This window comes from Stereum hirsutum (assembly GCF_000264905.1).
Source record: "Stereum hirsutum FP-91666 SS1 unplaced genomic scaffold STEHIscaffold_28, whole genome shotgun sequence".
Lineage (NCBI taxonomy): Eukaryota > Fungi > Basidiomycota > Agaricomycetes > Russulales > Stereaceae > Stereum > Stereum hirsutum.
Genome location: NW_006763158.1, coordinates 230,558 through 258,082, shown reverse-complemented (window position 1 = coordinate 258,082; position 27,525 = coordinate 230,558). Strand labels below are relative to the sequence as shown.

The 27,525-nt window shown below is 53.0% G+C and overlaps 7 protein-coding genes across 7 annotated transcripts; 4 read left to right on the top strand and 3 right to left on the bottom strand.

Moving 5' to 3' along the window:
* Nucleotides 1-189: 189 nt before the first annotated feature.
* Nucleotides 190-1,411, top strand: STEHIDRAFT_173193 (uncharacterized protein; the record flags this gene model as incomplete). The annotated part of the gene is made up of 7 exons (XM_007311570.1): nucleotides 190-306; nucleotides 386-450; nucleotides 519-651; nucleotides 711-749; nucleotides 841-1,008; nucleotides 1,068-1,124; nucleotides 1,184-1,411. 7 exons carry the CDS (start codon nucleotides 190-192, stop codon nucleotides 1,409-1,411), a joined length of 807 nt encoding a protein of 268 aa, XP_007311632.1.
* Nucleotides 1,412-2,028: 617 nt separating this feature from the next.
* Nucleotides 2,029-3,958, top strand: STEHIDRAFT_151016 (glycine cleavage system T protein). The gene is made up of 8 exons (XM_007311569.1): nucleotides 2,029-2,193; nucleotides 2,250-2,352; nucleotides 2,439-2,505; nucleotides 2,576-2,877; nucleotides 2,971-3,113; nucleotides 3,181-3,358; nucleotides 3,435-3,593; nucleotides 3,648-3,958. The coding sequence occupies exons 1-8, from the start codon at nucleotides 2,086-2,088 to the stop codon at nucleotides 3,821-3,823; spliced, it is 1,236 nt and encodes a 411-aa protein (XP_007311631.1). The 5' UTR covers nucleotides 2,029-2,085; the 3' UTR covers nucleotides 3,824-3,958.
* A 146-nt stretch (nucleotides 3,959-4,104) lies between these two features.
* Nucleotides 4,105-6,120, bottom strand: STEHIDRAFT_69704 (FAD/NAD-P-binding domain-containing protein; the record flags this gene model as incomplete). Its single annotated transcript, XM_007311508.1, has 8 exons — nucleotides 4,105-4,551; nucleotides 4,639-4,768; nucleotides 4,837-4,958; nucleotides 5,112-5,369; nucleotides 5,430-5,510; nucleotides 5,581-5,663; nucleotides 5,745-5,945; nucleotides 6,060-6,120. 8 exons carry the CDS (start codon nucleotides 6,118-6,120, stop codon nucleotides 4,105-4,107), a joined length of 1,383 nt encoding a protein of 460 aa, XP_007311570.1.
* A 1,654-nt stretch (nucleotides 6,121-7,774) lies between these two features.
* On the bottom strand, nucleotides 7,775-9,960 carry STEHIDRAFT_106319 (microtubule binding protein). Its single transcript, XM_007311568.1, has 7 exons — nucleotides 9,862-9,960; nucleotides 9,707-9,803; nucleotides 8,884-9,646; nucleotides 8,819-8,828; nucleotides 8,573-8,768; nucleotides 8,181-8,513; nucleotides 7,775-8,099 (listed from the first exon to the last, which is right to left on the bottom strand). Exons 1-7 carry the CDS (start codon nucleotides 9,891-9,893, stop codon nucleotides 7,953-7,955), a joined length of 1,578 nt encoding a protein of 525 aa, XP_007311630.1. The 5' UTR covers nucleotides 9,894-9,960; the 3' UTR covers nucleotides 7,775-7,952.
* An 820-nt stretch (nucleotides 9,961-10,780) lies between these two features.
* Nucleotides 10,781-12,555, top strand: STEHIDRAFT_143259 (alpha/beta-hydrolase). Its single transcript, XM_007311567.1, has 11 exons — nucleotides 10,781-10,977; nucleotides 11,045-11,139; nucleotides 11,202-11,284; nucleotides 11,363-11,439; nucleotides 11,507-11,540; nucleotides 11,607-11,756; nucleotides 11,830-11,924; nucleotides 11,994-12,012; nucleotides 12,073-12,116; nucleotides 12,196-12,320; nucleotides 12,390-12,555. Exons 1-11 carry the CDS (start codon nucleotides 10,890-10,892, stop codon nucleotides 12,426-12,428), a joined length of 849 nt encoding a protein of 282 aa, XP_007311629.1. The 5' UTR covers nucleotides 10,781-10,889; the 3' UTR covers nucleotides 12,429-12,555.
* Nucleotides 12,556-12,636: 81 nt separating this feature from the next.
* STEHIDRAFT_88236 (uncharacterized protein) lies at nucleotides 12,637-20,161 on the bottom strand. Its single transcript, XM_007311566.1, has 13 exons — nucleotides 19,720-20,161; nucleotides 19,456-19,605; nucleotides 18,121-18,317; nucleotides 18,001-18,061; nucleotides 17,538-17,941; nucleotides 17,361-17,446; nucleotides 17,208-17,281; nucleotides 16,746-17,067; nucleotides 15,111-16,659; nucleotides 14,989-15,047; nucleotides 14,239-14,927; nucleotides 13,682-14,179; nucleotides 12,637-13,596 (listed from the first exon to the last, which is right to left on the bottom strand). Exons 1-13 carry the CDS (start codon nucleotides 20,115-20,117, stop codon nucleotides 12,993-12,995), a joined length of 5,091 nt encoding a protein of 1,696 aa, XP_007311628.1. The 5' UTR covers nucleotides 20,118-20,161; the 3' UTR covers nucleotides 12,637-12,992.
* Nucleotides 20,162-20,905: 744 nt separating this feature from the next.
* On the top strand, nucleotides 20,906-27,280 carry STEHIDRAFT_173187 (uncharacterized protein; the record flags this gene model as incomplete). Its single annotated transcript, XM_007311565.1, has 17 exons — nucleotides 20,906-21,435; nucleotides 21,534-21,615; nucleotides 21,705-21,837; nucleotides 21,926-21,981; nucleotides 22,073-22,447; nucleotides 22,510-22,704; nucleotides 22,779-23,039; nucleotides 23,117-23,308; nucleotides 23,399-23,579; nucleotides 24,760-24,819; nucleotides 25,074-25,241; nucleotides 25,316-25,557; nucleotides 25,640-26,131; nucleotides 26,211-26,306; nucleotides 26,376-26,639; nucleotides 26,714-26,920; nucleotides 26,990-27,280. 16 exons carry the CDS (start codon nucleotides 20,906-20,908, stop codon nucleotides 26,915-26,917), a joined length of 3,531 nt encoding a protein of 1,176 aa, XP_007311627.1. The 3' UTR covers nucleotides 26,918-26,920; nucleotides 26,990-27,280.
* Nucleotides 27,281-27,525: the final 245 nt, after the last annotated feature.

Here is a 27,525-nt window from a genome sequence, read left to right as displayed (position 1 = left end):
ACGTCCAGGCCTGACACACTTTCAGCGACAGATTACTTATTTGTTCACCATCAGTCCAAGACTGTATGAGCCTGCCTCTTCATCTTGCGTTTTTCGTTGACTGTCCAGCGCGTCGACCATCGAGTGGCTCAAATGGCAAAATCAAAGCTGAACTGATATCATTCTCTTAGATCCATCCTCTGATCATCAATGGCTAGTTCTTCGCACATCCTACGCCCGGGCTCTGCGCCACCATCGCTATCCACATTCAGAACCTATCCCCTCGCCATTCACAATCAAACTCAACAGTCGTTGACCAACAGCAAGGTAAAAAGATTTCATGAACTCAACTGCAATGCAACCTTGTAGACCAACGTATCTCACACAACGCTCACGTTATACGCAGCATGTGGACACTCAAGCTCTAGAGCCCGCATCCCAAATTGAGACCCACAACTCTCCAGCTCTGTCGTATGTAACCATCCCCGCACTCTACGCTCATTGACCACCGGAGCCTCATCGTGACTACCAATTGATAGCCCTCTAGCCTTCTTACCCGTCAACCTCCGATCGGCTGTATTCCAGGATGAGGCCAGTGGCAGCGAGGAAGAGATGAGCAGCCGGCCCCCTGATCTGGGATGGTCGACGCGGCACAAATCGGATGGCCATAAGGTATTCCTTGTGACATTGAATAGTCTAGAGAGCCTCTAAAAAGTGTGGGATTCGAAAAGTCTATGGCTGTGCCCAACGCCTTCGTTGATGCTCAGCAGGTATGTACCTCACTTTTCGTCTTTTAGGTGTATCTGTGGTATAAGTGACTGACGAGTACTGTATTTCCTTTCGTGCACTATGCACTCATAGCCATTAGAACCGTTGGAGCTAGGGGATTTTTTCTATGCTGCTGGCAACCCATGCAGCTGGTTTGTTTCGCCTGCTTCGAGCATGACGAGCACGGTTCTTACCGAGGAAGAGGAGCAAGTAATCTCCGACGCAGAGGATGAGGCCAGGGTTGAGGAGCTCATCAGGCCGGTGAGAACAGGCTCTGTCGGCATTATTCCTTCTCTATACTGGGCTTAGACTATGTCTAGGGCGACGATGAGGAAGAAGAGGAAGGGAAGGTCAGTGGTGAAGGGGGGATGTTAGCTGTAAGCTCGATTACCATCTGCTGCCAGCGCCGTCTGTTAACCTAGATAACTGACAATAGCGTGAACTCTCCCCCGAGCCTCATACCCTAGACAGAGGCGACAGAACCTGGCTGGGCACTGTCCTCATCAATGAGGTCGACGAGCTTCATGACGATGCAATGGCGAGTTTGACAACCTCCCCTCCTACATATTGTGCGCGGTGTACTGATATCGGCCCTCAGACCTCGACTGAACCTCACACGATGGATAGAGGCGGGAGAGCCTGGTTCGAAGTCGTGATGAGCTAGCGGCCAAGGCTCATCGACATAGCCTGCACCGTGAACGTGCTCCCGGAATCCATCTCCTAACATCCTCTCATTTGCTGGACAAATTTGACGAGTCATTTTCATTCCTCTTTCAATGTCTCCACGCTCAATTCCTCAATGCTTCCTACCACTACTCTACCGTATCCTGTGTATTCTCAAGCCTACTGGCTTTCTCCGACTATATATATAAACCATCCTTACGGAGCCTCCTCCCATCCTTATTCACTAATGAATATTCATGCCACGCTTTCCTGTATCGACAAGTCATCGTCATCCCTCCTGCTATACCTACCGCTCTGCGATCATAGACTCGGACCCCCCGAAGTTACTTGTAACCCATTCTCAACTCACTCTAAACATGTATTTTTTGCTATCTTCGATTAGTTCAGTGGATTTTCGCTTCCAATTCGCTTCGCTCCAATATCAAGCGGCTCGACAAAAAATCTGGAATCGTATACCGTCGGTGTTCCGCACCCATATTGTGGCCCATCAGGGGCCGCGGCCAGCTTCTGTAGGCGTGTGGCGCGCTAACGTACATAATGGAAAACCAGTGGATATGGTGGTTCGTTTAGCTCGAGTCTCCTTCTCTGCCCTCTTTCACGAGGATAACACGACCCGGCCATAGTATCCTCGACTGTATCGCACTAGAGCTTGCGATGTCTGCTATACGATTACTCTGCGCCAAAAGGACTATTCTGGGCAGTTCAAAGCTCTCCACTGTCGGTCGCATATCATGTCGCGGTCTTGCAACACCAGCAGGACAGGTATGCTCAAAACTATGCGTTCGGGAGATATGATATGGTACTGATGTTATGCATAGCTCAGTCGGACGGGACTTTATTATTTTCATGTCGAGAATGGTGCGAAGATGGTACCGTTCGCCGGATACTCTATGCCGCTATCGTACGGAGCAGTGGGTCAAGGTGCGTACAGCGACTTCGAAAAGCTCTACAACCTAGTAGGTGTCAGTAAGGTAGAAGCACTTATGACTTTGCCCACGTATGTCTAGTCGACAGCCATAATCATGTTCGGGAGAGGGCAGGTCTCTTCGACGTAGGACATATGGTTCAGAGCAAGTAAGCATCTTGTCAATTCCGTCGTCTATGCACTCGTGCTTATCTTTCTTATTGCACGACAACTGTGTAGCTTCCGTGGCAAAACAGCACTTGCGTTCCTCGAATGGCTCACCCCATCCTCTCTCACCTCTCTCGCCCCGTACTCTTCCACACTCTCCGTCCTTCTCAACGAACGAGGCGGTATCATCGACGACACAATCATCACAAAGCATGCAGAAGACGCATTTTACGTCGTGACCAATGCAGGAAGGCGGGCGGAGGATTTGGCTTGGTTCAAGGCGAAGTTGGAGGGGTGGAACAACAGTGAGAGAGCGAAGGCAGGAGCTGTCGAGCACGAAGTTCTGGAGGGCTGGGGATTATTAGCACTACAAGGTACGTCTCACAGCCTCATATATTTGCTCTGCACATCGCGGCCGATTGAGGCGGGTTTCCGATACATGGCATGTTGCTGATCGTGTGTTTCAGGACCGGAAGCCGCAGCCTACCTGCAAACTTTGACGTCTTTCAACCTCCAATCCCTCACCTTTGGCCGTTCGGCGTTCGTCCCATTGGAGGGCTTCAATCTGCACGTTGCCCGTGGTGGATACACTGGCGAGGACGGCTTTGAGGTACACAGTGGTCGCCGTATCTCTCTCCCTTACGTCTGCTCATTACGTCCGACCGGACATATCGCAGATTTCGATCCCTCCAGCACATACCGTTGAAGTCGCTCAACTCCTCTCGAAAGACCCAGTCTGGCTCACAGGGCTTGGTGCGCGCGACAGTTTACGTCTTGAAGCGGGGATGTGCCTGTATGGCCAGGACCTTGACGAGGATACGACCCCCGTTGAAGCCGGTCTCACTTGGGTCATCGGTAAATATTCTTTACCTTCGTTTCCGACAGTCTCTTCATTGGCTAAGCTACTGCATTTGGCTCCTTCAAATTTCAGGGAAGGATAGACGAGAGGACCCCACGTTCATTGGTGCTGAAGGTGTCATGAAGCATCTGAAGGATGGGCCACCGCGACGACGGGTGGGGTTGATCGTGGATGGTGCGCCTGCCCGAACACACGCGAAAATATTCGCACCGGAAAATGCGGAGGTGATCGGTGAGTCCCTTTCCTCCGTCCTTCCATGCATATACTAAAAACCCTCCATAATAGGCGAGGTGACATCCGGTATACCCTCTCCGACGCTCGGGAAAAATATTGCGATGGGCTACGTGAAGTCGGGCATGCATAAGAAAGGGACCGAGGTGAACGTGGAAGTGAGGGGTAAGAAACGCTCTGCTGTCATCGCGCCCATGCCCTTCGTGAAGTCGAGATACTTCCGTGGGTGAGCCGTAGTCCAGGTTTGGTGTACTGCCGAGGCGGCTCACCGAGCGGGCCTCAACGGCTGGCTCGATACTCAAAGATGCTCGGATTTAGATGACTTTACACCCGATACCGAGTAGTAAACGCTATTCACATCGTTCTCTCTGCATCAACTGGCAGTGCAAAAACACGTTTAACCTTGTTAAACCTCAAGGCTCAACCCCTTTGGTATCATCATGAAAGAGGGTATCATAATCATCAGGTCTAAATCAAAGCGTAAGAGTTATTCACCAGTGACAAATGACGATCATAAATCGCCCTCAACGCGCACACACACCGTTCCGTCCAACACGCCACCACCGCCCAGCCCAGACGCCCTCTCCCTCAACATCCCCCAATGGACCCACCAGTCTTCCGCCGCATCGATCGCGTCGTAGCCCCACACCTCACAAACATCAGCAAACTGCTTCTCCAGCTCTCCCTCCTCGATCTCCGCGTCTCCCCTGGCCTCCGCTGCTGCCTTCCACCGTTTCCACGCTTCGTTTCGGAGGTCGCGGTCTTGGCCAGGAGGAAGCATGAGCAGGAAGTGGTTTGCGCCTTCGAGGTCCAGGATAGTGTTTAAACGTGGTTGACGGAGGTCCTGGTACCCATACAGTAGCGATGGGATCTGGCTATGGTCTCGGAGTCGGGAAAGGAGGACACCGAGCACCGCCGCGTCTTCGATGACAGCGCTTATGACTGGCATACCGCAAGGCTATTTAACGACGTAAAGATATAAAATAATAGTAAGAGCGTCAGAAAATCAGCGACATAGAAGTGCCGTCGTGTGTGGGGTACGTACCCCCTTAGGGTATGCTGCCTCGCCGACGAGAACAATTCGTTCCGTGTCGTCTATGAATGATTCTGCACGTTCCTTCTCGACTCTAGCGACCCGGGTTAATGTAGGCATATGAGCCAATAGTTGCGCCATCCTGGAGAACAAAAGGGGTAGGGTATCAGTATTGGGCACAACAGCGGGATCGAAGGCACCATCATTTACCGAGGCTCTATCTTGGCGTATTTGAGGCTGGCAGAGGATACAGGTGTGTCCCACCCTTGTGGCGCTCCTTTAGGTATCGGTTCAGGCGTCCAGAAGCTGGCAGTATATTCTTTTCCGGAGCGCTGGATGGCGAAAGGGAGGTCGGTGAACAGATAACTAAATGGAAGATAGGAAGTAGACGCACTATGGGATATGCTGCGTAAGCGAAGTAAAACCTTCGTCAACATCTCGAACTTTGAAGCCGTACAACTCCCAAGAAGTCGGGAGAAGAAAACCAGATACGTACTCATTGCGAGACAACCATTTCCCAACCAATGTGGATGGCCAATATCGTGGACAATCGATCTCATGTCCGGGTCCGTTTCCATTGTGGCGATGGGTATCGTGCCGGTGTATATTGTCATCTGAGACGGAGCTTCTGGTGTATCGTCTTCGACGACTACAGGTCGGACGATGCTCCTTGCGCCGTCCGCACCAATGATAATGTCCGCATAGACGACTTGGCCATCAGCGAGTGTCACGGAAGGCCTCTCCTGCGATGAAGTGCTTCCACGGCTCGAACCATTCATTTGTCCTGCATTCCAAGGATTGACGCTGGCGACGGGAGTGTTGAAATGGAGGTGAGCACCTGACGAGATGGCAAGTTCGCGGAGGATGGTGTGGAGTTCGGAGTGCTAGCGGAAAAAAGAGCTTCAATGGTGAGCCTAAAATCTTGGTCAAATCAAACGATGAGAAAAAACTTACAGCAATCAGGTAAAATGGCGCCCCGAGCTCCTTCATGACTTCCTCCCTCCATTCCAAGATGCCGATGCGCTCCCCGCTATCCACTACAAGCGTTTCAACAGTGTCACATGAGCAGATGAACCCGAGCTGCCGAGCTCACATAGAGAAATACCGTAGACACTCACTTTCGACGAACTCTGTCGACGTGCACTTCACGCTCTTTTCCTTGATCTTATCCGCGACGCCCCATTTCATCAATACTAGCATCCCATTTGGAGGTATACGGACGCCAGCAGAGTAGTCGCTTGTACCTCGCTCCTTCTCGTAGACGTGCACGCGATGACCAGAGGAGCAGAGAGCATGAGCGGTAGCGAGTCCAGCAATACCTGTTACGCGAGAGCAGTGGTTCAAATCGTTCAGTCCGGACCCACAAAGGAAGCAAGCGCAAATTGGAATTCAGCGGGCTGGGAATTAGATATTTGTAGTACATGACGACTCACCACCACCAACGATGATGAAATCGAGTGTGAGAGGGGCTCTTCTGTGACTAGAGTCCGACATAGATCGCAGTCGGTGTGTGATGATGGTACGAGTGATGGATTCTGAAGATCAACAAGAGAGGGATCAACCAAGTAAGAGCGAGGATCAGGGAGAAGAACAAGAAGACGAACGGGAAGGAGAAGCGTGCGAGAGATGGTTGGAGGATGTCATTTTATGGCAGTGAGACGGCGTTGCCCCCTGCGGGAGTACGTATACGAATATGCACGGATTTGGTCGACCGCGGGAGGATCTTCCGTCCGCTTGGGAGGTAAAACCGACAACGATGACCCCTTGTAAAGGCTGAGCGAAGAAGTCACAAATGCACGTTGCGCACTCGCAGATTCATGGCAGTCTGTCGCGAGATTCGGTGCGGTTCGCATCACGGCCTTCAGCGCATTTATTTATTTTTTGGTTTGCGCCTCCTCATAGGGCAGCCAAACACCCGGGTGCCGCGGAAGAAATCTGCCCCACAACGGCCCCAGCTGTGGACTCGACAACGTACATATAACTGCCGTAAGATGAAGCATCCAACCCTGGACTTTATGGCGTTGACAACAACGAGATGAGTCGCTGCCGCAATCTTGTCGCCGAAGGGAATGGTCTCGAGGGATGCCGGCGGTATACCGCGATCTGCTCTCGAGTGCTCTCAAAACATATCCTACAGAGTCTCTCCATAGAGACACGCTTTACTTAGAAGAGTGTCATGTGTTTGCCACCATCGATGCCACCCGATAGCTTTGACCAGATGAGTCGACTCTTCGTGTCGATCATGTATGTACCTTCGGCAGATCGCAGGAAGATCCACGCTTATCCCGACTTCGACAAAGCGCGCGCGATTGAAAGGGGAGTGACCTGAAGGAAGCCACCTCAGCTTGGACAGAACTGGGAGGAAGCCAGAGGAAGCCAGAAATGGCTTGATGCGGCACAATCTGGCAGCAGTCGCATAGCTTGCAACAAGGCACCCGTCAGAGGCCCACGGGACGCTGGTGAGCGCGAATATGTGGAGGTTATGAGTCTCGTAACGGACGCTGTGGACGGAGAGTTTGGGCCTTCACAATACGACTGAAGCGGCAAACGTCGACCAACCCTGTCTAGCATCGGTGATAGTGGAAGACTGCACCAAACGGGCTAGTAAGATAAGAAACATCTTGACGTGGTGTTTGCTCAAGTGCTGAAGCCGAAATCGAATATGTGTGCGGAAGATGGCTGGATGTCTGAGATTAATGCAGTAAAGATCAAAACGCAGTCCAACTTAGATCCGAACCCACGGCTCCTCATGATTTTACCTCCGCTGGCACCATATTGGGCAGGTCAATGGCCTTGTTCGGCGGAGCGTCAAATTCGCGGCGTGGAAGGACTGAACGCTGAGTTGTAAGTTAAAACAGTTTGAAACATTCACAGCGCCGCCAGTGTCCTGGGTGCATCGCCGGTATGACGTCTGTTCACAGCTCGTCTAGAAGACTGAGAGGAAGTGCCACAAGTGCTCAGTGATCGGAAACTGCAAACGATGCGTCTCAAATCAGCTTAAGTACCACAGCCTCGAAAGATGCAGGAGGACGCGACTCACAATGCTCCGACAAGAAAAGTGCCAGTGAACTGTCTCGTGGAATGGGATATACAACCATCCACGATTTTCGCTCATCCTGGGATATGCAAACGGTTTGCGTCCGTTCCAGCAATAGCGTGGCGGTGGCGAGACATTCCACCAAACCCCATTCGTAAGGCAGCGTTGTCGAAAACGAAAGCAAATGTCCAAAATTTCCGCGTTCCTACACAAAAAAAAGACGACAAACCGATCGACCATCCTCATCCCTAACTTCTTTCCCCTTCCTAGCGTCCCGTCCCGCACGAATCTACTGGTTCATCAACGCCTCGGCAGCCTTACGCGCATTCGCCTTCATACTCTCCACCTGCAACTCCAAATTCCTGATCTTTTCCCGCGCCTCCCGCAGGTCCGCATTGAGCTTCGAGTTTTCTTCCTGTAAAGCGGCGCCGGCGTCCTATTCAAAAGTAAAGGAAACACAGAGACCAACGTCAGCTTCTAGTACTGCGGTCATACATAGGAGTAGCACAAGACTTACAGCACCGAAAGTCGAAGAGCGCGAAGGAGCCTTGGCCTCCACGGGCGAGGACACGACGGCAGACACTGGGGTGGCAGGCTCGACTGGCTCAGGCTTGACAACCGGTGCAGATGGTGGAGACGCAGGCGTGGGCACAGGTTCTGCTTTCGGTGGCGGCGCGGTCTGCTTCGGTGTCGGGGCGGTCATGGGCGTACCAGGGACGGAGGTCGTGACTCCGCTTTCGAGGCTGACGAGCTTGACAGAGGGAGGCTTGCCGGAGAAGAATTCGCCGGCGGTGAGGGAGGGTTCGGCGGAGGGAGCGGGAGGGAAGATATCGGATTGGAAGGAGTCGGACTGGAAAGGGGATTCAGCAAGATGAATGTTGGGTAGGGGTTAGAAGGGAGATTACGCACCTTTCGGGGCACGACGAAAGCGATGGCTTCGATGGATGAGCCTGAGATCTTGTAGGCTCTGGCTATCTCGCAGTCGGGGGTGGAGAGGGCGCGGCGGGGAAGGAAGCACATGCCACGCTGGGGATCGCTCGACTTGTGCTCGTCGAGGGCGTAGAGGTTGTCGTTCTCGTATTCATAGTAGCGGATGTTACCATCTCTGCGGCGATGTCAGTATGAAGAATGACTCTGTGGTCTCTCAGGACTTACCCCTTTCCAGCTACCGTCGCCGATCAGAACATTGGATTAAGGACGATGGAAGAAGAAAAACGCACCCAAAAACAAGATATTGTTGTCGCTCCAGAAGGGCATGACGACACCAGAGGACTGATCGAGCGTGATCGTCTTGACGTTGCCCAAACCGCCCGTCTCCCAAATACTAACCTGCCGGTCACTCATCCTGCTGAACCCGGTCGTCGCGATCCGATCCTTGTCACCCATCCACACCACCCGCGCGCCTTTGATCCCGCCATGTCCATCCGCGACTCTGACCGCGTCTCCTCCCGCCCTCGCATCGAATATCCTCAACTTACGATCCCTGCACGTCGTCACTACAACCTGGCCAGTTGGATTGAATGCGAGACTCTGGATCGCATCTCCGTGTCCGCCAAGAACCGACTTCGGTGATTCGGGTGAGCCCAGATCCCAGAGCTTGACAGTATGGTCGCCTGCAGCACTGGCGAGAACATGTTGCGCGGTTGGATGCCAAAGGACCTGACCGATCTTACGAGGGGATGCGTCGATACGGAGGACGGGGTCGAAGTCGCGCGGTTGCCAGCCCTCAGTGCCCCAATCTTCGAACTGGGATGCTTCGACCTTCCAAATCATGACCTTGCCATCTTCGCCGGCAGATGCAACGGTATCGTCGCTGTGCGGAGACCAGTCGGTATCGAGAACGGCAGCGGTGTGGCTACGAGCCAGAGGAATGATGTCTGGGAGTTTGAAGGGAATTGTGCTGGTGACTCCGAAGGGGGACGGTGCGGGCAGAATGGCAAATGCTCCTCCTCCCGACGCGTTCCAGTTGACACTGATGTATTTCTGATATAATACACCATACCATTAGTTTGTAGAAATAGTTGCGATCCAAATTGAACGTACGCCCGACGCAGCGATGAGATTCGTATCCCAAGCACTGTTCGACACCTTCAAGTTGTCCAAGCCATGCTCCTTTTTGCTCTGCTGGCCGAAAACATGGCTAAAAGACTTCAAAATGAATATCTACAAGCGAACATGGATAATATAGAACGTCTTACCGATATTTTGAAGCTCGCACAAACCGAGACATGACGGTCACGTATCAAGATACAACACTCAGGCGCGCGGCGCTACCTACGGTCGATATAGCAGCAGAAGACCCCCTGACACCTCGTACTGATCCGTTTATTGATGAACATAGGGTTGCCGGGGTCGCCACTCTCCCTTAACCTCTTCATCGACGTCCACCCAACGTGCTATACTTACTACCATATGCTTTTCACAAGTGTGAGTACGTGATGGCGTCAGCTATTCAAACAATACTTCCACTCCATTTTTAGGGCGACGGCGATCGTTCAGGCCTCAGGAGGGTCACACGACTTGAGCTTGAATACTGTCCACGAGGGAACAACTACCGTTTACGCTGACTGTCATGAGAGGGGAATATCGCGGAGATAATTTTCTTGGAATTGTCGTGCACAGCTTGCCGCCCTCGAAAACTTTCCCTGGAAAGCTGCAGAGCAGTTTGCGTCCGGATCGACGTCGACATCCTGCCACCTTCTGACCGGTATGAACTCCTAACCTAAAATTGCGTCATTCATCCCCTTCAGAGCACAAAAGCTTGTATGAGACCCTATAATCCTCTGTAATCGCCAAGTTGCGCAGCCTAACTTCAGCCCGACATCTTTTAATGTGAAAAAATGGGGCAGATGAACGCGTCCTCTCAGGAGTCTCTGTCCGCGTGGCGAGGACGCCAATCTTCTCAGCGTTTTCCCCATGACTTTGAGGAAGATTTCCGTTCGTCGTTTGTATCGTGTCATGATCCCCTCGATCGCCTTTCTTTCTCCGTCCGCAGAAGCCAGGTCACCGGATCTTTGGGGTTCACATTCACAGGGCAATCCCTGGGCGTTCCTGTCGAGTTCATGTCCTTATAAGCCGGGGAGGAGATGCAAGCATTGTGCTCTCCCCGCAGCCTCTGTCCTTGCTCTGAGCCTTGACCAGTTCACCTGCCAGTTCGGTGCCTACTGACCGCTCATAGTGAAAAGGAGTGCTGCTGGGACTCTTTCACTGAGCTAGCTGGCTTACTATGCGCGTCCTTAATCTTGCTCTCGTGCTTGCTACGTTTCTAGGAGAGGTGGTCCATGCCGTGCCTGTTAAAAGGTCTATATCGCAAGGTGCGCATGCCCATACTACCGTGAGGGTATCACGCGATCTGATATCTTTGTTCTTCACATCGCGTAGAACTCTATGACGACCTGTCGTTTTATGTCGAATACGCCTTCTCGGCGTACTCGACTACTTGTGCTTCCCCGAGTGGGAACACGCTCGTTACCGAAGTACTCCCTCCCAATATTGAATACTTGCTGGCAGTCCTGATCCGACGAAACTTCTTTCACAGTTCAGTAACAATTCTACGGATACCCAAGGCTTTATCGCTCGAGATGACACCCGTCAGGAAATCATCGTGTCTCTGCGTGGAAGGTGCGTGGGAGATTTCCCTGCCAGATGCGTTTGGTAATTCAGCCGAACGCTGACATTTCTTGTCTTTGTCCGTATTAGCACGACCTTGCAGGACTATCTTACAGATGTAGATATCCTTCTGGTACCGTTCAAAGCCAGTGGGACTTCACCGCCAGGTGCGTCTGACAATATCGTCGTCCAAGCTATGGTTCCCAAAACCAAAACCTCCTCGTATATCCATAGCTGGCACGCTCGCACATCTTGGCTTCCTGACTGCGTAAGTTCCATTCCTTTAAGTTTGACTTCGACATGGCTGAACTCGAACCATATCTCCATCCCACAGCTGGAACTCTGTGGCGTCGACCGTTCTCTCTATCGTTCAAGAACAGCTCGACGCTCACCCCGGATACGCTCTCGTCACTTCGGGCCACTCACTCGGCGGTTCGCTGGCATCTCTCGCTGGTATCACGCTACAGCAGAACTTCCCGTCGAAGTGCGTATATTACGACCTCTCGCCACTAGATTTATTTATCGATGGTTGATTTTGTGTACGTGAACTTGAATAGCTCTGTACGAATGTATACGTATGGACAAGTGCGGACAGGTAATGATGTCTATGCGTACTGGGTGAATGATAAATTCGGGACGAATGCATATCGATGTACGCTCTCTTTCTATGCACGATCGATGCCATTCTTTGGCTCTAGCTAATCAACTCTCGCGAATTAAGCGGTCCACACAACGGACATGTAAGTCCTCAAAGCACTTTCGAAATACTTATTTTTCGAGCCTCAGATGTTGCACCGCAGTGTTCCTCATCTCATCCCTCGAGCTATTGGCTACCGCCACCACGGTAAGTAACTTTTTCCCTCCCCTTACCCACCACCCCGAAAAGTTGTTCCTTATTTACTCACCGCATCCCTCTGAACCAGGAATCGAGTACTGGGAAAACCCAGACCCGGCCTCTCCAGAGAATACGACACAGTGCGCGGCCGATGGCGAAGATCCGGATTGTTCGGACTCTGTCGTGTTCGGGGATGCGGATGCCCATTTGGTGGTGAGTGTTTGCTCTCATGTTTGGAGGTCTTGGGATTGCTGACGACCGTGACTATTATGGATTCGACAGTACTATGGTATCAAGAATAGCACGCCGTTCTGCAGTTGATCCCTCGCTGCTGCTTGGTCAGGGGCCACCGATCTGACTGTGTGGCGCTCACGAGCTGTAAATGAAAGTACGAATGAAACTCACGCTTGTAATAATGTTATATCATATGTAGCGATTTATGACCCTCTATTGCTGGACACGCTGCGAGTGGACTTCTGAAGGAGGTCTTCTGTCTTTTTACTGGACACTCATTCTCGATCCAAGGTGCGTTTGAACCTGACGTGTCGGAGGCTATGGGATTGTAGATATACAGAAAGCAGTGATAGAACAACGAGCCTCGTGAGCATCCTATACATGTATTGACGTTGACCTACAACTTGAAAGTCTACAGGATCATTCTACTTGTATACATGGGAAAAGTCTGAATCTACCACGAAAGAGAATAGCCAGGACCGAAATACTGTAACGCAGGTAAAACAAAAACCAGAGATCTACTTCTACGTACACATTCCAAACTTGAGAACGAAAGGTGTAAAAAAGGTACTTATACAGGAACGGAGACACTGAAATGGCCACATAGAGACTAGACATATGCATAAGTTAGATAATCAGGCCCATGGGATGCTATGGGTTCGCGTTCGAGCGAGGGACGTTCTTCGCATTACTAGAAGCCTTACGATTCGAGCCAGATGGCCGTTTGGGTTGACCCTGTTGTGGTTGTTGTGGTTGCTGCTGCTGCTGTTGAGACCCCTGCTTCCGCCCATCACTTCTTGGCCCCTTTGACACTCCCGCCACACCCGCATCAGCACCAGTCCTAGAGGCCTCAGCTGGCTGCTCCCCGCCCTGCCCATTAGACTGCGACGGCCTCCCCTTCCCCTCCCCTCTCGGCTTCTTCGTCTTCTTCCCCCTCGACCCAGCCACCTGCCCACGCCGCTGTGTCTGCCCTTGTCCCTGCTCCGACACCAACGCCGCGATCTGCTCATTCTCCACTCTGACCCTCTCCTCCTCCTCAGCCCACCACTTCAAAAAGTCCTCCTCCGCCTGCCTTGCCCTCTCTTCCTCCTGGATCTCCTTCAACGACCGTTTATCCTTCGCGGGCGCGACGCCCTGCTCGAGCTGTAATTGTTGGATGGCGGCGAAGGACATGGGTGCTTGGGAGGCGCTGGGCGTCGGTTCGACGATGGGTTGGACGGGAGGGAGTGTCCATGCGCTGTTACTGCCCACGGTTCTGTATGATCAGCAGCGAACAAGGACAAAAGAACAGTCAGCACGACAAAATAACGCATAATGGAGCCGTCGAAGGGAGGACGTACGATGCTTGACGAGAGATTGCAAGTCCCGACTTTGACGGCTTAGACGGAGCCTGTCTCGATGGCGTGATTACAGGCCCCAAACCAGGCATCGAAGGTTGCACAGGCGCAAGCGAAGGTCTCGACGACCCCATACCCATACCAGACGCCCTCGTAGGCGTAGCGGGGCCCGGAGTGATATTCATCGACGGCGACGGCGATCCCCTAGGAGACTCCTTCATCCTTGCCTGGAGCATTAACTCCCTCGGCGGCGTATTGACTACCTGACCCGGAGTGGGACCCAACGGAACGTTACCGGTAGGAGCCATTGTGGCCCGCCACGGACCCGCCGAAGAACCGGGGACAGAGGAACCTGGAGCAGGATCGACGGGCGTCCTCTTCATGTCTTCTCTCGACGCGGTCGCTTTGCCCTTGACGAGCTGAGAAGATGAGCTGGCATGACGGAGTTGTGCATGTCGAGACTCTTCTTCCTCGGCGGCGAGGATGGCCTTCATATCGACACTAAGGTCGATGGCAAAAGAAATGAGTCTCGAAACACCACGATGAATTGAGCAACTGACCGAGGACCAGCCGATTTTGCCTTCCATGGCCCTGCTTTCCCTGGAGAGCCAGACACAACCGGCAGAACCCCACTCTCCGCCCCAAGCGTCGGCACATTCGAACTCGTATGCACAGCGTCAGCACCGAGATTCAACGCGGGCACGAAATCCGCATCGTCCATCGCAAACAGATCATCTCCCTGTGGTGGCGGCCCAGACGCCGTCGCCGCCTTCTGCGCTGGTCTCACCAACGGACTGCTCATCGGCGATGACGGCCCCGAAGCCTTCCTGCTCCTCTTCGGCGACAACCTAGGCGACATCGCCATCTTCGCGTTGACCTCCCTTTCCTGCCTCGCTGTCCTTACGATCGGTTTCGGGATATCCTGCTCAGCCAACCAACGAGCGATCTCGGGCTTCTGCATTGCTTGGTTGGCTAATAGGTCGGATCGCGATACGGGGAGCTTGAGCTGTTGGTGGTGTCGGACGGAGGAGGCGATGGAGCGGATGAGGTGGGGCGTGAGGTCGTCGAGCATGCGTGATTCGAGGAGGGTTTCCATGTTGACGGCGATGTAGCGGTGGAGACGATCCATGAGCGGCGTACAGTCGAGGAACGAGAAATCGGCGAGGATGGAGCAGACGTTGTGCACGGTGACGTAGTTCAGGATGATAGAGGAACATATGAGCAGGAGACGGTCCAGGAGGAGCTCGTTCTGTGGAGAAGAGATGGTCAAACATGGGAAGATAGCGTAGAGGCTGGGCGATGACACATACTGCGGCGGACATGACCTCGAACATGAAGTCCAATAAAGTATCCACGGTCTCAATGAAATCTACAACAATCCAGGTCCAAATGAGTAAGGCATGTGTGATGCATAGCCAAAGCTCGAACTCACCCAATCCATCGAATATTCCCTCCTCTTCCCCACAAACCATAAACCTCACAACATACTCCATCGCCCTCCACCTCAAATGACCCAGCTCAATCCTCAACACTTTCCCTCCATCGGCACCTTCATCATCGCCCTCCCACCTCTCCCTCGTCCACTCCTCCTCCCCAAAGAACGCCTCAAAGAACGGTGTCCTCGCCCTCAAAACTGCAGACTGGCAATACACCTCCCTATCCGCCAATCTCAGCACAACGTCCGGTTTCAACGCTCCCGTGGACACAGGACCGGCGGCGGCGGTGGTGGTGGTGGCAGGAGAGACGAGCTGACTAGTCCTGAAAAGGCGACACATATCCCTGACCATCGTCCCCTCGGGCTCATACTTGGCCGCTCTCCTCAACGCCTCCTCCGCCTTCTCCAATCCCATCAACCTCGCCAACCCCCTGAGCTCCTTCGTCACTTGTGCCGCCTGCAAGTTCTTGGAGCCACCGCCACCGCCAGTGGAGAGCAGGGGCTGCATCCGTCTCGAGACTCGATTGTCCCAGATCGCGAGCAGTTGGTCCGAGTAGATATAATGCGCGATAATGAGCACCGAGAATGGGTGGCAGCCCGAGACGAGCAACGACTTCGCCGAGGAGCCCTGGACGCTCATGGAGATCCCCGTCTCCTTATCCCTCAAACTCTCCACTCTCCCGTCCAACAACCCCGTCAGCGGTTCACTCCTCGCGGCCATCAACACCCGATGCACCGGGAGCTCGAACTCTCCGCCTTTCCACTTGACCAGCACACTCAAATCGGCTCCATGCGCCCAAATATTCCTATCCGTGAACAAGCCTCTCCCATCCCCACCTTCCTGTTTCCTCTTGATTTCATCCTTCACAACGACCCTCCACAGCTCCTCCAAGCCCTTCACATCTTCCTCGACCCCCACCTCCTCCGCCTCTTCCTCTTCCTCCACCGGCCCCTCCAACGTCTCCTGCACTCCCTCCCCCTGCTTCCCACCCGCCACCTTCATCGTCCCCTCACCCATCCCCTCCTTCCGAACCGTCCTCTCCAATATCCCCGGCTCGACCCTCTCCCCATCCCCCTCCGGATCCTCAAACCCAACCCACGGCCTAACGCCCTCCAAATCCCTCTCGATCCCTCTCCTCCCGCCCCTCCCCATATTTATACCCATACCTCCTTCCTCATCGACGTCGAGCTTGATCCTCTCCCCCCTAAACTCACTCCTCAACGCGCTCAACGCCCCCGTATCATTCGCGCCCACAGCCACCACGCGCTGTATATACGGTACCCTGTGGAACTTGAACGGCTTGTTACCGTTACTGTTGCTGTTGGAGGAAGAGCTGGGGAGTGTGGTGTGGAAAGGCGCGGAGAAGGGTGACGCGTGGGACGAGAATGTTAATGCTGAGTGTGTGGAGAGGGTGGAAAGAGAGGGTGGAGCGTTGAGGTTGAGGTTTGGGAGGGAGGGGGCGGCTTTGAGGTTTCGGGAGCGGACGAAGACGTGGCCTGATTCGGTGCAGATGATGATCGTGCCGTCTGCGCCTAGCGCCGCGTCCTGATGAACGAACAACAGACGGTGAGCATCGAATCAACATAAAGAAGTTGGCTAGTGAGAAGTGAAAAGGAAAGGGGGTCACATACCCTCACAGCACTCCACTGCTTCCTCAAAGCCCATACCCTCTGCGGCCTCACCGTCGCCACCTTCTCCCTCTCCCTCTCCCTTTCACGTTCCTTCTCACCACGTTCTTCACCGCCTCCACCACCACCAAACCCCCCTCCACCTCCACCACTGCTCCCAACGTCGGTGGGCCCAAACGTAAAAATCTCTCCATTCTCCGAAACCGCCGCAAACAGATTCTCCCCTCCCCCGCTCGAACACACGACCTTCGCGATGGCCGCGTTATTGACGGCTTGCGGCGGGCGGTAGGCTTGGATCTCGGAGGGGAAACCTTGGGCTGGGAAACTGCGTGCGATGGGAATGATGTTAGGACGGGGCGGTGCGATGATATGGATGGGATGGATTAGCGAGGTGTGGGGATAAGGAGGAGAAGGGAATGTGAGGTGAGGGAAGGGAAGAGGAGGAAGGGAGAGAGAAAGACGTACTTAATCTTCGATAACCCATCGTTCCATAACAGAACCACGTCCTTCGTAACGAGCAGACAAGCCATCGCGGAATCCTAAGCCCAGCAAACCGTCAGACACCTTCCAAATAGCGGCTGAAGACGACGACAAAATAATGTGGACAATTGGACGTACCGTTAACGCGATAGCAATAACCGGCCTCGTCACTTTCGTCACTAACCGGGGCGAAACCTGCACCGGCTGCGTCGCTTTATCGTACCCTAGAACACACACACACGCGCCACCAAAAAAACCGCACACGTCAACTTTCCTTGCTAAGAGTACCAGCAGAGTGGTAAAACGTGAACGCACCCAGCTGCCCCCCATTCTTCCCCCACGTCCAAACCCCCTCCCCCGTCCAACACGCACTCGCAGTCTTACACGCCGCCACACCCCTAACGACCTCCCTTTTCAACCCGCCCGCTATCACCCGCGGCGTCATTTGTACCTCGTCCCCTCCTCCTCCTCCTCCTGGTCCTCCCGCCCCTGATACTGTCACTACTTTCGCACCACTTGCCCCACCTGAAGGCGCAGCACCCTCAACGACATACCCTAACTGCATAAACCTATTCAACCCCCACGAAAGCACCGAGCCAGCCTCGGTGAGCGCGAGTGTGTGGTCCTGCCCGAGCGCGACGGAGACTATTTTGTGTTGGTCGAGGGAGGGGAGGGGGGTTGGGGTGTAGAGGGAGTGTTGGGCTGGGGTTGGGCCGAGGCTGGGGGGGAGGTGTGGTTAGAAGTGGTACATTGGTGCAATTAAGAAATACACGCTCACCGACCCGAGCTCGCGAACCCACACACCCTAAGATTTCCCCTCGGCTCGTCGGTGACGATGACTGTACATGTATACACACGTCAAGGTAGAACTGAAAATGCGCAAACTCGCGAAACGCACCCGTATGCAACCGCGCCATCACGACCTCCTTCACCGCCGCGCTCTTCAACATCAACCTCAACCCCTTACCCTGCGTGCTCTGTTTCTCTGCGTCCGTCCTGGTATGTGCGCCGGAATTGGAGGAAGACTTAGGGCGGATGAGGACCTGTTCGGGGTACGTCCTGTCGTCGGAGTCGTTATGGCCTAGGGCCGCGTTCCTGTGAGAGGCGAGATGATCAGTGTCGGTTGAGAAGTGTTTAGGAAAGTAGACATGATGAGAAGGTGTTATGGAAGATAAGACGGCGTGATGAAAAGGAGAAAGGGAAACCGGAGGAACGGGAGATAGGGGCGAGTGGCGAGAAGAGGACGAGGTGGACGAGGACGCCACACAAAGCGAAATCATGGTTCGGATTCTATGTCGAACGTGCACGAATCCACAGCGCAGAACGCATAGATCCCTCTGTTTTCTTTGAGCCCTGGCCACAGCGAATCTCGGTCGCGTAGATAGAGGAAGGGACATAGGGGCGAGACGGCGAGGACGAGGTGGCAGAGAACGTCACACAAAGCATAGTCCGGATCTCAACGTGGACGAATCCACAGCGCATATATTCCTCTTTTCTTTCTACCCTCTCCGACACTTGATTGCGTTGGGGGAGGAAGGGGCATAGGAAGATAGGGGCGAGACGACGAGGACGAGGTGGATGAGAACACCACACAAAGCAAAGTCATGGTTCTATGTCCAACGAATCCACAACGCATATATTCCCCATGGTTTGTCCTGCCTTCGCCGAGACGAGTCCCGGTTGTGTTGGTGGAGGGAGGGTGACATGTACAGCGATAGGGGCAAGGTGGCGAGTAATGAGACGGGCGCCACACAATCTCCTCATTCCCTTCCATTTTTGTATCGTGCACGAATGCAGCTTTGAAGGCCACACCACATATTCCTCTTTTCTGTCTTTGCGATCTGAGCAGTGAGCGTGCAATGTTTGGATTCGGTTCGGTTCGGTTCTGCACGTGCGGCGCCGTCACTTATGGCGAATTCCTGAGGCCTGAGAGCTCGACGTTCGAACGTTCGAGCATCCGTACACAGGTTAGCGCCCGACCCGACATGGAAAGGGGCACGGACTGCGGCATTCGACTCGAATGATTGACGATATGACGAGGGTTTCGAATGGGTGAGGAGAATGGTTCGAATGAACGGGGAAGAGGGATTGTTCGGGCCACAGCATGCCCTACTCAACGTTCAAACAAACGTGGCGGAGGAATTGCTTGGGCCATGATACGCAGATACCAAGAACAAGGACGGGAACGAGAACAGAGTGTGAAAGAGAGGAAGAGAAGAAGAGAAACACACACCTATTAGTCCCCCAAGTAAACAACTCCGCCGCCCCAATCCCCCTCGGCGGTTTCGTATCCTCTACGGTCGTATTATACAGATCGAACGCGCGATAGCCTTCCCAGTCCGTCAGGCTCGTGTCGATATCCGAGCGCTGGAGCAGGAGGATCCTGCACATCAACGTCAGTCCATCGCCATCTCATATTCTCATCCTCAGTGGCAAGGGAGGAGCGGGAAGGCGGGAAGGAAGGAGGGATAGGGATAAGGGTAGGGGATATACGCACGCAGCCTCGATATTCCCGCTATACAACGCCCTATGCAACGCCGTCCACCGATTCTCCACATCCTGCGCATTCACATTTATCCCCGGACACCCAAGCAACAGCCTCACATATTCGACCGAAGCTCTATCCGTCGCTGAGCATGCGAGATGCAATACCGTCCTACCCAACCAATCCCGCGCGTTCACATCCAATCCGTGCCCCTGAGATTGGAGGGCGGAGGAGAGGATACTGGGACGATTCCAGGAGCGGCCGCCGCTATTACTCGTTCCCGTATTGTGTTGGTTGTGCGAGTGAGAGTGGGAGGAAGATGAGTGAGCAGGTGGTTTAGAGATGCCCTCGATGAGGCGCTGGAAGGCCTGTTGGTTGCGGAGGGCATAGTGCGCATGGAGAAGGCTCATGCAAAGACTGGGAGTGACGGGTGACGGTGCGACCTGGACGAAGCTGGGGTGGGCTTCGTGAGGTTGGACGCACTGTCGGGGGGTGGCTGGCTCTACGAAGTGGTGGTAGAGCGAGTGAGCGACTGGGTTAGTAGAAAAGACTTCGGAGGTGTGTGGATAGCTTTCACTTTCCAGTCAAGAGTCGAGTCGACTTCCGGGACTGAGTACTGAGTCGAAGGTGCAGAAATAAGGGATAATTTACGGCGAGCGTCGACGAGCGAAAGCTTTAGTCTTGAAGCTTGGATGTGGACGCTCGAGAGGACTTGGATGTGGACGACCAAAGAAATATGACGGTGATGACAGAGTCTGACTCTGCTACTTATCGCACGTGTGAGCCCGTTCCTCCATTCGTAGCACGTTCTAATCTCCGCCGATGCACCGGGTATGTACTTCCTACACTACTGCTAGTTTATGGAGTGCTTGGTCCGAGTGGGGAGGAATATCGTCCGTACGTATACTGTATTTATGGAAGGGGGAAATTGTGGGGAAAATTGTGTGTTGGAGAAGAAGGTGGGCCACATTGTGCCAGACGGAAGTGGCGTCGCCGATCCGATCCGAGACGATGGCTCTTGATCATTGTTCAACTCTCGAGCGGCGAATCCGCGGTGACCCTCCGAGTGGTCAAATCCACCCCCTTCCATCCCGCCAACGTCCCGCCCTCCTACTACATATCCTACTCTCTCACCCGCGATACCTTTAATATTTCCACCCTTAACCTATACCCGCCCAATTTTTACGACAACTCCATCATGCCCTTCCACCCCCACCCCCACGACCTCCCCTCCGCTCCACCCGCAATCTCAGAAATCTCCTTCCTCCGCTCTCAACTCTCCCGCACCGCCCGCGAACATACCCTCCGGCTCGCGCTACTCTCGAACTCTTACTCTTCTCGCATCTCTCAGCTCTCTCAACAACATGACGCGCTCTCTTGTCAATATGACGCGGAAGTCCGCATGCACGATACGACGGTGGTCCTTCTCAAGCACGAGTGCGAGGGGAAGATGCGGGAGGTGGAGGTGTTGCAGTGCGAGCTCGAGAGTCTAAGGTGTCGGTATGATGCTATGGTGGATATCATGAGAAGAGAGGCGGAGGAGAGGGTGCTGGGATTAGATGAGAAGGTTAAGAGGCTGGAGGAGGAGAGGGAGGATCTGGTTAAGGGGCAGCAAGAGGCGAGGAGGCAATGTGTGAAGAGGGACGTGGAGTTGACAAAGGCGCGCAAGGAAAGGGAGGAAGGGATCAAGGGAGGCAAGGTTAAGGATACGGAGATTGAGGAATTGAGGTATGTTCTTTCGTACCATCTTTTGATCTCTATGTTTAGTTCTTTCCTTTGACCCTATCCCGCTCCTTACTGTGCTGGTATTTCGTTTGAAATTGTAGAGAGAAAGTGAAGACCCTCTCCGCGGAGAACGCAGCATTTTCACTCGCCAGGAATGCGCAAGCTCGGACTGCTAAGGTCAAGGTACGACCATGCACATCTCATTCCACATTCCAACGTGCATGCAGCGGGTGGTCATGGGCTGATCACAGTACTGTATATTGACATTGTAGAACCTACCAGTACCGACGGCTCCTCGCGCGATGATCATGGCGTCTTCTTCGAACTCGTCCTTCGTTTCGTCCAGCTCGTCTTTCTCTAGATCGGCTGTCCCATGTCCGGCGACATCTATGGCACTGCCCACGGGTGAGAACCATATTTTCTTAACTTATCAAGCAATTTTCACTGGATTGGATTGGACTCACGATCACTTTCTTCCGCCTGTGCGCTGCAGTCCGTCTACATCTATCCGGAGGCCCATTGACAAATCGTCCCGAGGTAGAGAAAGAGGTATGCGTCTTTGCTATATTACTCTCTGCCGTTGATTGAACTGTACTGACTCCTCGACATTAATTCGCTCATGAATGTACTTACCAATCAGGACACCCCCACCATGATCATGACAAGCTCTTCTTCTTCTTCGTCCTCCAATTCATCCTCATCCTCCTCGTCCTCGTCCTTCCTATCGCAATCTCAATCGCAATCGCAATCCTCGACTTCGATCTCGACGTCCTCCATCGCGACCTCCACATCAGCCTTACCATCATCGTCACCGTCAAGTTGCCTCTCTGTTTCTGTTTCATCCATAGCGGCGCCGGCCGTCGTTGAAGGAATGCGAACGCACTGCACAGGTACAGGCGCTCCACGATGCGTTCCGGGCGTTTTTTTCCCGACGGGCGTGTTCGGGTTCGGCCATGGGAGTACTAGTACTAGTAAATCGCAGGTCAAAGTCAAGGCTGGTCCGAGTTTGCAAGAGGTACGTTCATCGTTTATTGATTTGGAAGGAAGGTGAAGGCTGACTTGAAATTGCTCCGACAGAACCTGGCTTCTTTTGCTCCCCACTCGGATGTGCGCGCTATGTCTGCGTTCCCCGCGTCGACCTCAGTCTTAACGAGCAGTTCCTCTACGTCCTTGTCTCCGAACGCCCATCTAAACAACGTTAACACCGCACTTTCGAACTCCAAGCATGTCGCGCAACCTCTGCAACACGAAACCCAAACTAAATCCCAGACTGTACGTGCACTCTGTCTGTCTCGCAACGTCGACTTATGGGTGGAGTTCGCTGACTTACGTTGCGATCATGACAGAAACCTCAGTCCGCTATCGCCATCGTTCCATCCGACAAACCCTCCGCTTTCGCCACCCTCACAAATAACATTAATTCTCGAGTCTCGACATCGGCGTTCGCATCGAACACTGGGATTTTGCCTGCCGGTGGATCAACATCAACATCAACGACCTCATCATCCAGGATGGCCAAAAGAGCACATTCGTCTGCGTTCATGGACGATTACGAATATGAATATATCGCGCCGGCTCCGGCTCCGTTGTTCAGTCTTATTGATCGTGTACGTTCGCTTTTCTCTCCTGATCATATTACTCGTGTGTCAATGTCTAACTAACATCGCTTTCGTTCGTTCTATAGATCGAGCCTCGGACTTCGACTACACTCTCAGCACGCAAGCGGCCGCATTTAAATGGCTTGCCATTACCTGTGACCGGCGTTCAGACCAAGACCGGTAGCGGAACAGTGCCAGTGTGGTCGAGAGGGGCTTTGAAGGCTGCCGACTCAGAGGGGTTGAAGTTGGATAGGATGAATCTTGATGATTGTGACGAGGTGAGTCTTGTTTGATTTGATTGTGTGGGGGGGGGAACGCGCACCAGATGGCTAAATGTGGCGGTGGCGCTCGGCATCTTGTGTTTTCAGCGGGATGCGGAGGACGATATCGAGAACGACGGCGATATCGTGAAGGTGAAGACTGAGCAGAAGGACGATGGACTCCCGTTGCCTCCTTACCAGGTCAAAGAGCGATCCAGGACCGAAACGCAACCTACGTGTTCTACGACTACGACTACGACCGTGAAGACGGAGAGCATTTGCGATACTCGTACTAGACTACGTTCTGGTGCCTTTGGAACTTCGACTTACTCGAGGCGTAGACTCTGACTCTGATTACCTTGGGCTTGGGCGGTGACATGCATCTCTTTGTCTCTCGGGCTCGGGGTTTCTAGTGTCTGGGTGACTGGCTGGCTGGCTGGCTGGCTTTGCGACGTTTGGCATCTGTCTCCGTTATGTTATACTCTATTCTATTTGGGGTTCGGGATACTTACGCTCTCTTGATTTGTGAAGGCTCTTGGACTCGGACTGTAACTGTGGTTGGCTTGTTATTTTCACTGTGCACATACTATGCTATGCCGACTCTAGTCTTAGTCTTTTTTGTTTCAATTCGCTTTGCCGGCGTCCCCTAGTCGACTCGGAACAACTCGATGTGTCAATGAGCCACATTATCGTCACGGTAGTCATGCCTCAAGCTTGATTGCTTATGTTCGCTGGGAAGATACTACTCGATAGCGAGTTTCAGCCAAACTCAGACATGAAGATGCACACGGGACACTTGAACAAGTATCGCACTCCGTCGATTTCTCAAAATGGACGAAGGACAAGGAGATGGGCATTGGGGCGATCTCGAGTCTTCGAAATATTTGGGACAGTACGTCTTCCCCTCCACTGTCTCTTCGTGTTAGTAGACACCGTGACTTATCTAGTGTTACCCGTCAGTCCTACATTCATGGAAGAACATACTGGCTTTATATGTGCTCGATTTTGAAAAATTATGTTGACGATCTTTTGTCTCGTTATTGTCGACCGGTGCACAGAATCATATTTAGTTTGGACATCGCCCAAGAGCTTGATGGTCGGAGTACGTCCAATAAAAACCCCAGCACCGCGCAAGTAGGTTCTGCACACTCGCAGCTCATGAAGAGAACCTGGCATCAATAAAAACCTATCAAAATCCTCCGAGGAATTACCTATCTCACAGGACCAATCCTACGCCGAGAAGCTCCTTATCCAGCGGTCGGTCAGAATGGAAGCACGAAACCCCCAGTTCCTGGATCCATACTGATCCACATGGACCCATATCGTGAGAAATCAGTCGATCTAACTGACTTCGTATGTACGAAAGTCTCCTGGCGAAAGGCCAGCCAAACGCGCTCCTGTCGTGTCCCTCTTCCAAGCGTCAACTCCATTAATACTTACTCCACCACGATCCTGTGCGCATTGAATAGGATCGACGCCGTTCAACGACACCTACACGGACCTACACGGACCTCGAGGCGCGGAATTCGGTGAGTCGCAAGGTTTCGTTTCGGCTAATTTCAAGTTCGGCACCGTCGCAAGATAATAACCAATGGCTCTCTTGTTTTCTTATCGATTTCTGATGGTCGTGTTCCAGTGCCAACCAGTGGCGCGCGAACGCACCGACGTCGACTTCCAGGAAGAGTACAAAGCGTTAGCGGCCACAGGGGCGCGCGGTCACGCTGTGCCGTGTTTTCAACTCCGACGCTGATATCGTTGTTGCTTTATATTCCGTCGCACGCAGGTGCTCTTCTTCTTGCTTTAGACCATCATCTATCGACCGACGACCGTCTGCCTAGCTCCCCAGCTAACTCCAACCAGCCCCAGCAAATATCGACCGTAAACAGCTTGACGCGACAATTTACAACGATCACCACCAGTCTTCGCAAACAACAGACGGGTATCTCAGAATGTGAGCCGTTCTCCGCTGCTGGTGGCGCGTTATAGTTGAAGGCCATCGTCCTGACACATCATGTTCCTCTGCAGACGCGTCCGCAATCCCGATCGACTTTCTGAATACCGAACCGCAACAACAAGAACCTCTCAACGAGAGACCCGTAAGCCCTGCTCATCGTCCACGTTTTCGATGGCACGCTCACCGTGTCTGTCCACCATCGTCTATCGCCGATGCAGCATACAAGCCCTGCCCCTATTTCCGCAACCCAAACTCTCCTCCAACCTCAATATATTCCCAACCTTTAGTTACCGACGCTTCGTCTATATCATCCGTGAGTAAACTTCCCTTCATCAACATCGCTCTCCCTCCCTTCGTTGAAGGGCCGACACTGACACGTTCCCACGCCGCTCCAGTTCTCACCACACCAGCTCAACAACAACAATAACAACAACACCAATCACCAACTCGAACAACACCAATCAATAATGTCCAACAACATCACCATGGCCGCCCCCGCCGACTACACCACCAACTACACCACCAACAACCGCTCTGACACCGCCTCTGGCATCGCGTCGTCCGCATTCACCCTCGCCTCTCCACCGTCCCCTACGCAATCTCTGAAACGGCGCCGCCAGTTCGAGGCCGGATATAACTCGGATGGCGATGCCGACAACGAGGAAGGGACCAGCTCCGACTCTGACGAAGAGGACGAGGACAAGGAAAATATCGCGTTGCCTCGCAAGAGGCTTTGTCTGAATCTCGAGGACAGCCCGCGCCTTCGTGCGGCAGAGCTGAGCTCGGGAAGGTCTTCGAGGGTGTCATGGTCGAGTGATGCCTCGTCGACCTATACCCTCTTGACGCCGCCCGACTCTCCTCGAGTCGTTTTCCGTCCCCTGGAGATCGTATGTTCCCGTTCATTGTCTAGTGTTTGGTCTTATCGTTGTGGACTCGTATCTAATCCTTTACGTTTTTGTTCATCAGAGCAAAGTCGAGGACGAAGATGAAGACGAAGACGATGCCGACCTCAAGGACAGTGTCCTCTTCGCATCCGACATCGAAGGCCCTCCTACCTCGTCGGTAGGTTTCTTTTCTTAAATTCCATCATTCTCGTTCTATCCGCTGACATATTATTGTTGTGGTGTGTAGGACGAGTCAGTTGGCTCACGCGGCTCTGTCGACTACGACAACGACTCCGAGGTCCATTACACGGACTCCGAAGTCGAGCTGAAGGCGACGACTCAGCACCCACTTAGCTTCTCCTCCACTGAGGCAGAGGAGGAGTCTGGGTCCGAGGAAGATCATTGGTCGGAGGAAGAGGAGTATGGGGACGTAGAAGATGCATACGAGGATTGGGGCGTGGATGAAGAAGATGATTATGAAGGTGAAGATGAGGATGGGTACAACGAGGAGGTGAGCTGAACCATGGTTACCAACGTGAATTTTTAGCTCGTCTAACCTTACCGATCCCCTTCTTCCTCTGCCAGGGGTACACCGTAGTGAAGAACTGGGTCGCCGTCCAAGTCAAGTCCTACCCCCACTATACGGGCATGAGCGGATACGACATATTCGCTAGGCATTGTGTGGCCGGCTTCTCTTCCGAGGGTGGGATTGTGGTCTCATCAGCAGTCTTCTCTAATATGATGGCTGCCCACTCTTTTGCTGTTGAGGAAGAGGAGGAAGAGCTTTAATGTGTCAGTTGTCCTTTCTTCCCTTTTGCGTTGTCGCACTCACAAGATCACTGACATTCTCATTCTCTGCAGGTTGTTTTTAATTCCTTTTTTTCTGGTATATCTGTCTTCTCTTTATCTCTCTTGTGTCTCGCTCTCCGCTATCTTCGCTCTCCTATGCACCTCCTTTCTATTTATCGTCTATCACACTCTCCAACTCGTTTTACTTACCGATCAAACCGGACTCATCGCTAATGGAAGTTTCTGCCGTCACCCATCCTATTCCATCTCATTTTGTTGTCTTGCTGTCTCGTCACCTTAACCTTTGTTTGTTTTTGTTCCTGCTTTCGTCCGTTACTGTTATCGTTGGTTTTGTATTTCTGCTCCTGTACTGTCCATCGACACTTGTCGATGGCGGCTATCGATCATGTACTTCTCTTATTGTTGATGTTGTTCGTATCGCCGTGTGGCGGTCGTTGTTCTTTCTCGAAGATGCTGTCGGTGTTCGTGGAATTGTTGCTGTTGTTGTTTTTTCTAGCTGTTGTCGCTGTTTTTCAGCTGTTTTCATTCCTTGTGCCGTTATCGTCGTTGTCATTTTCCTCGTCGCAGTTGTTCTCGTTTTCGTTGTT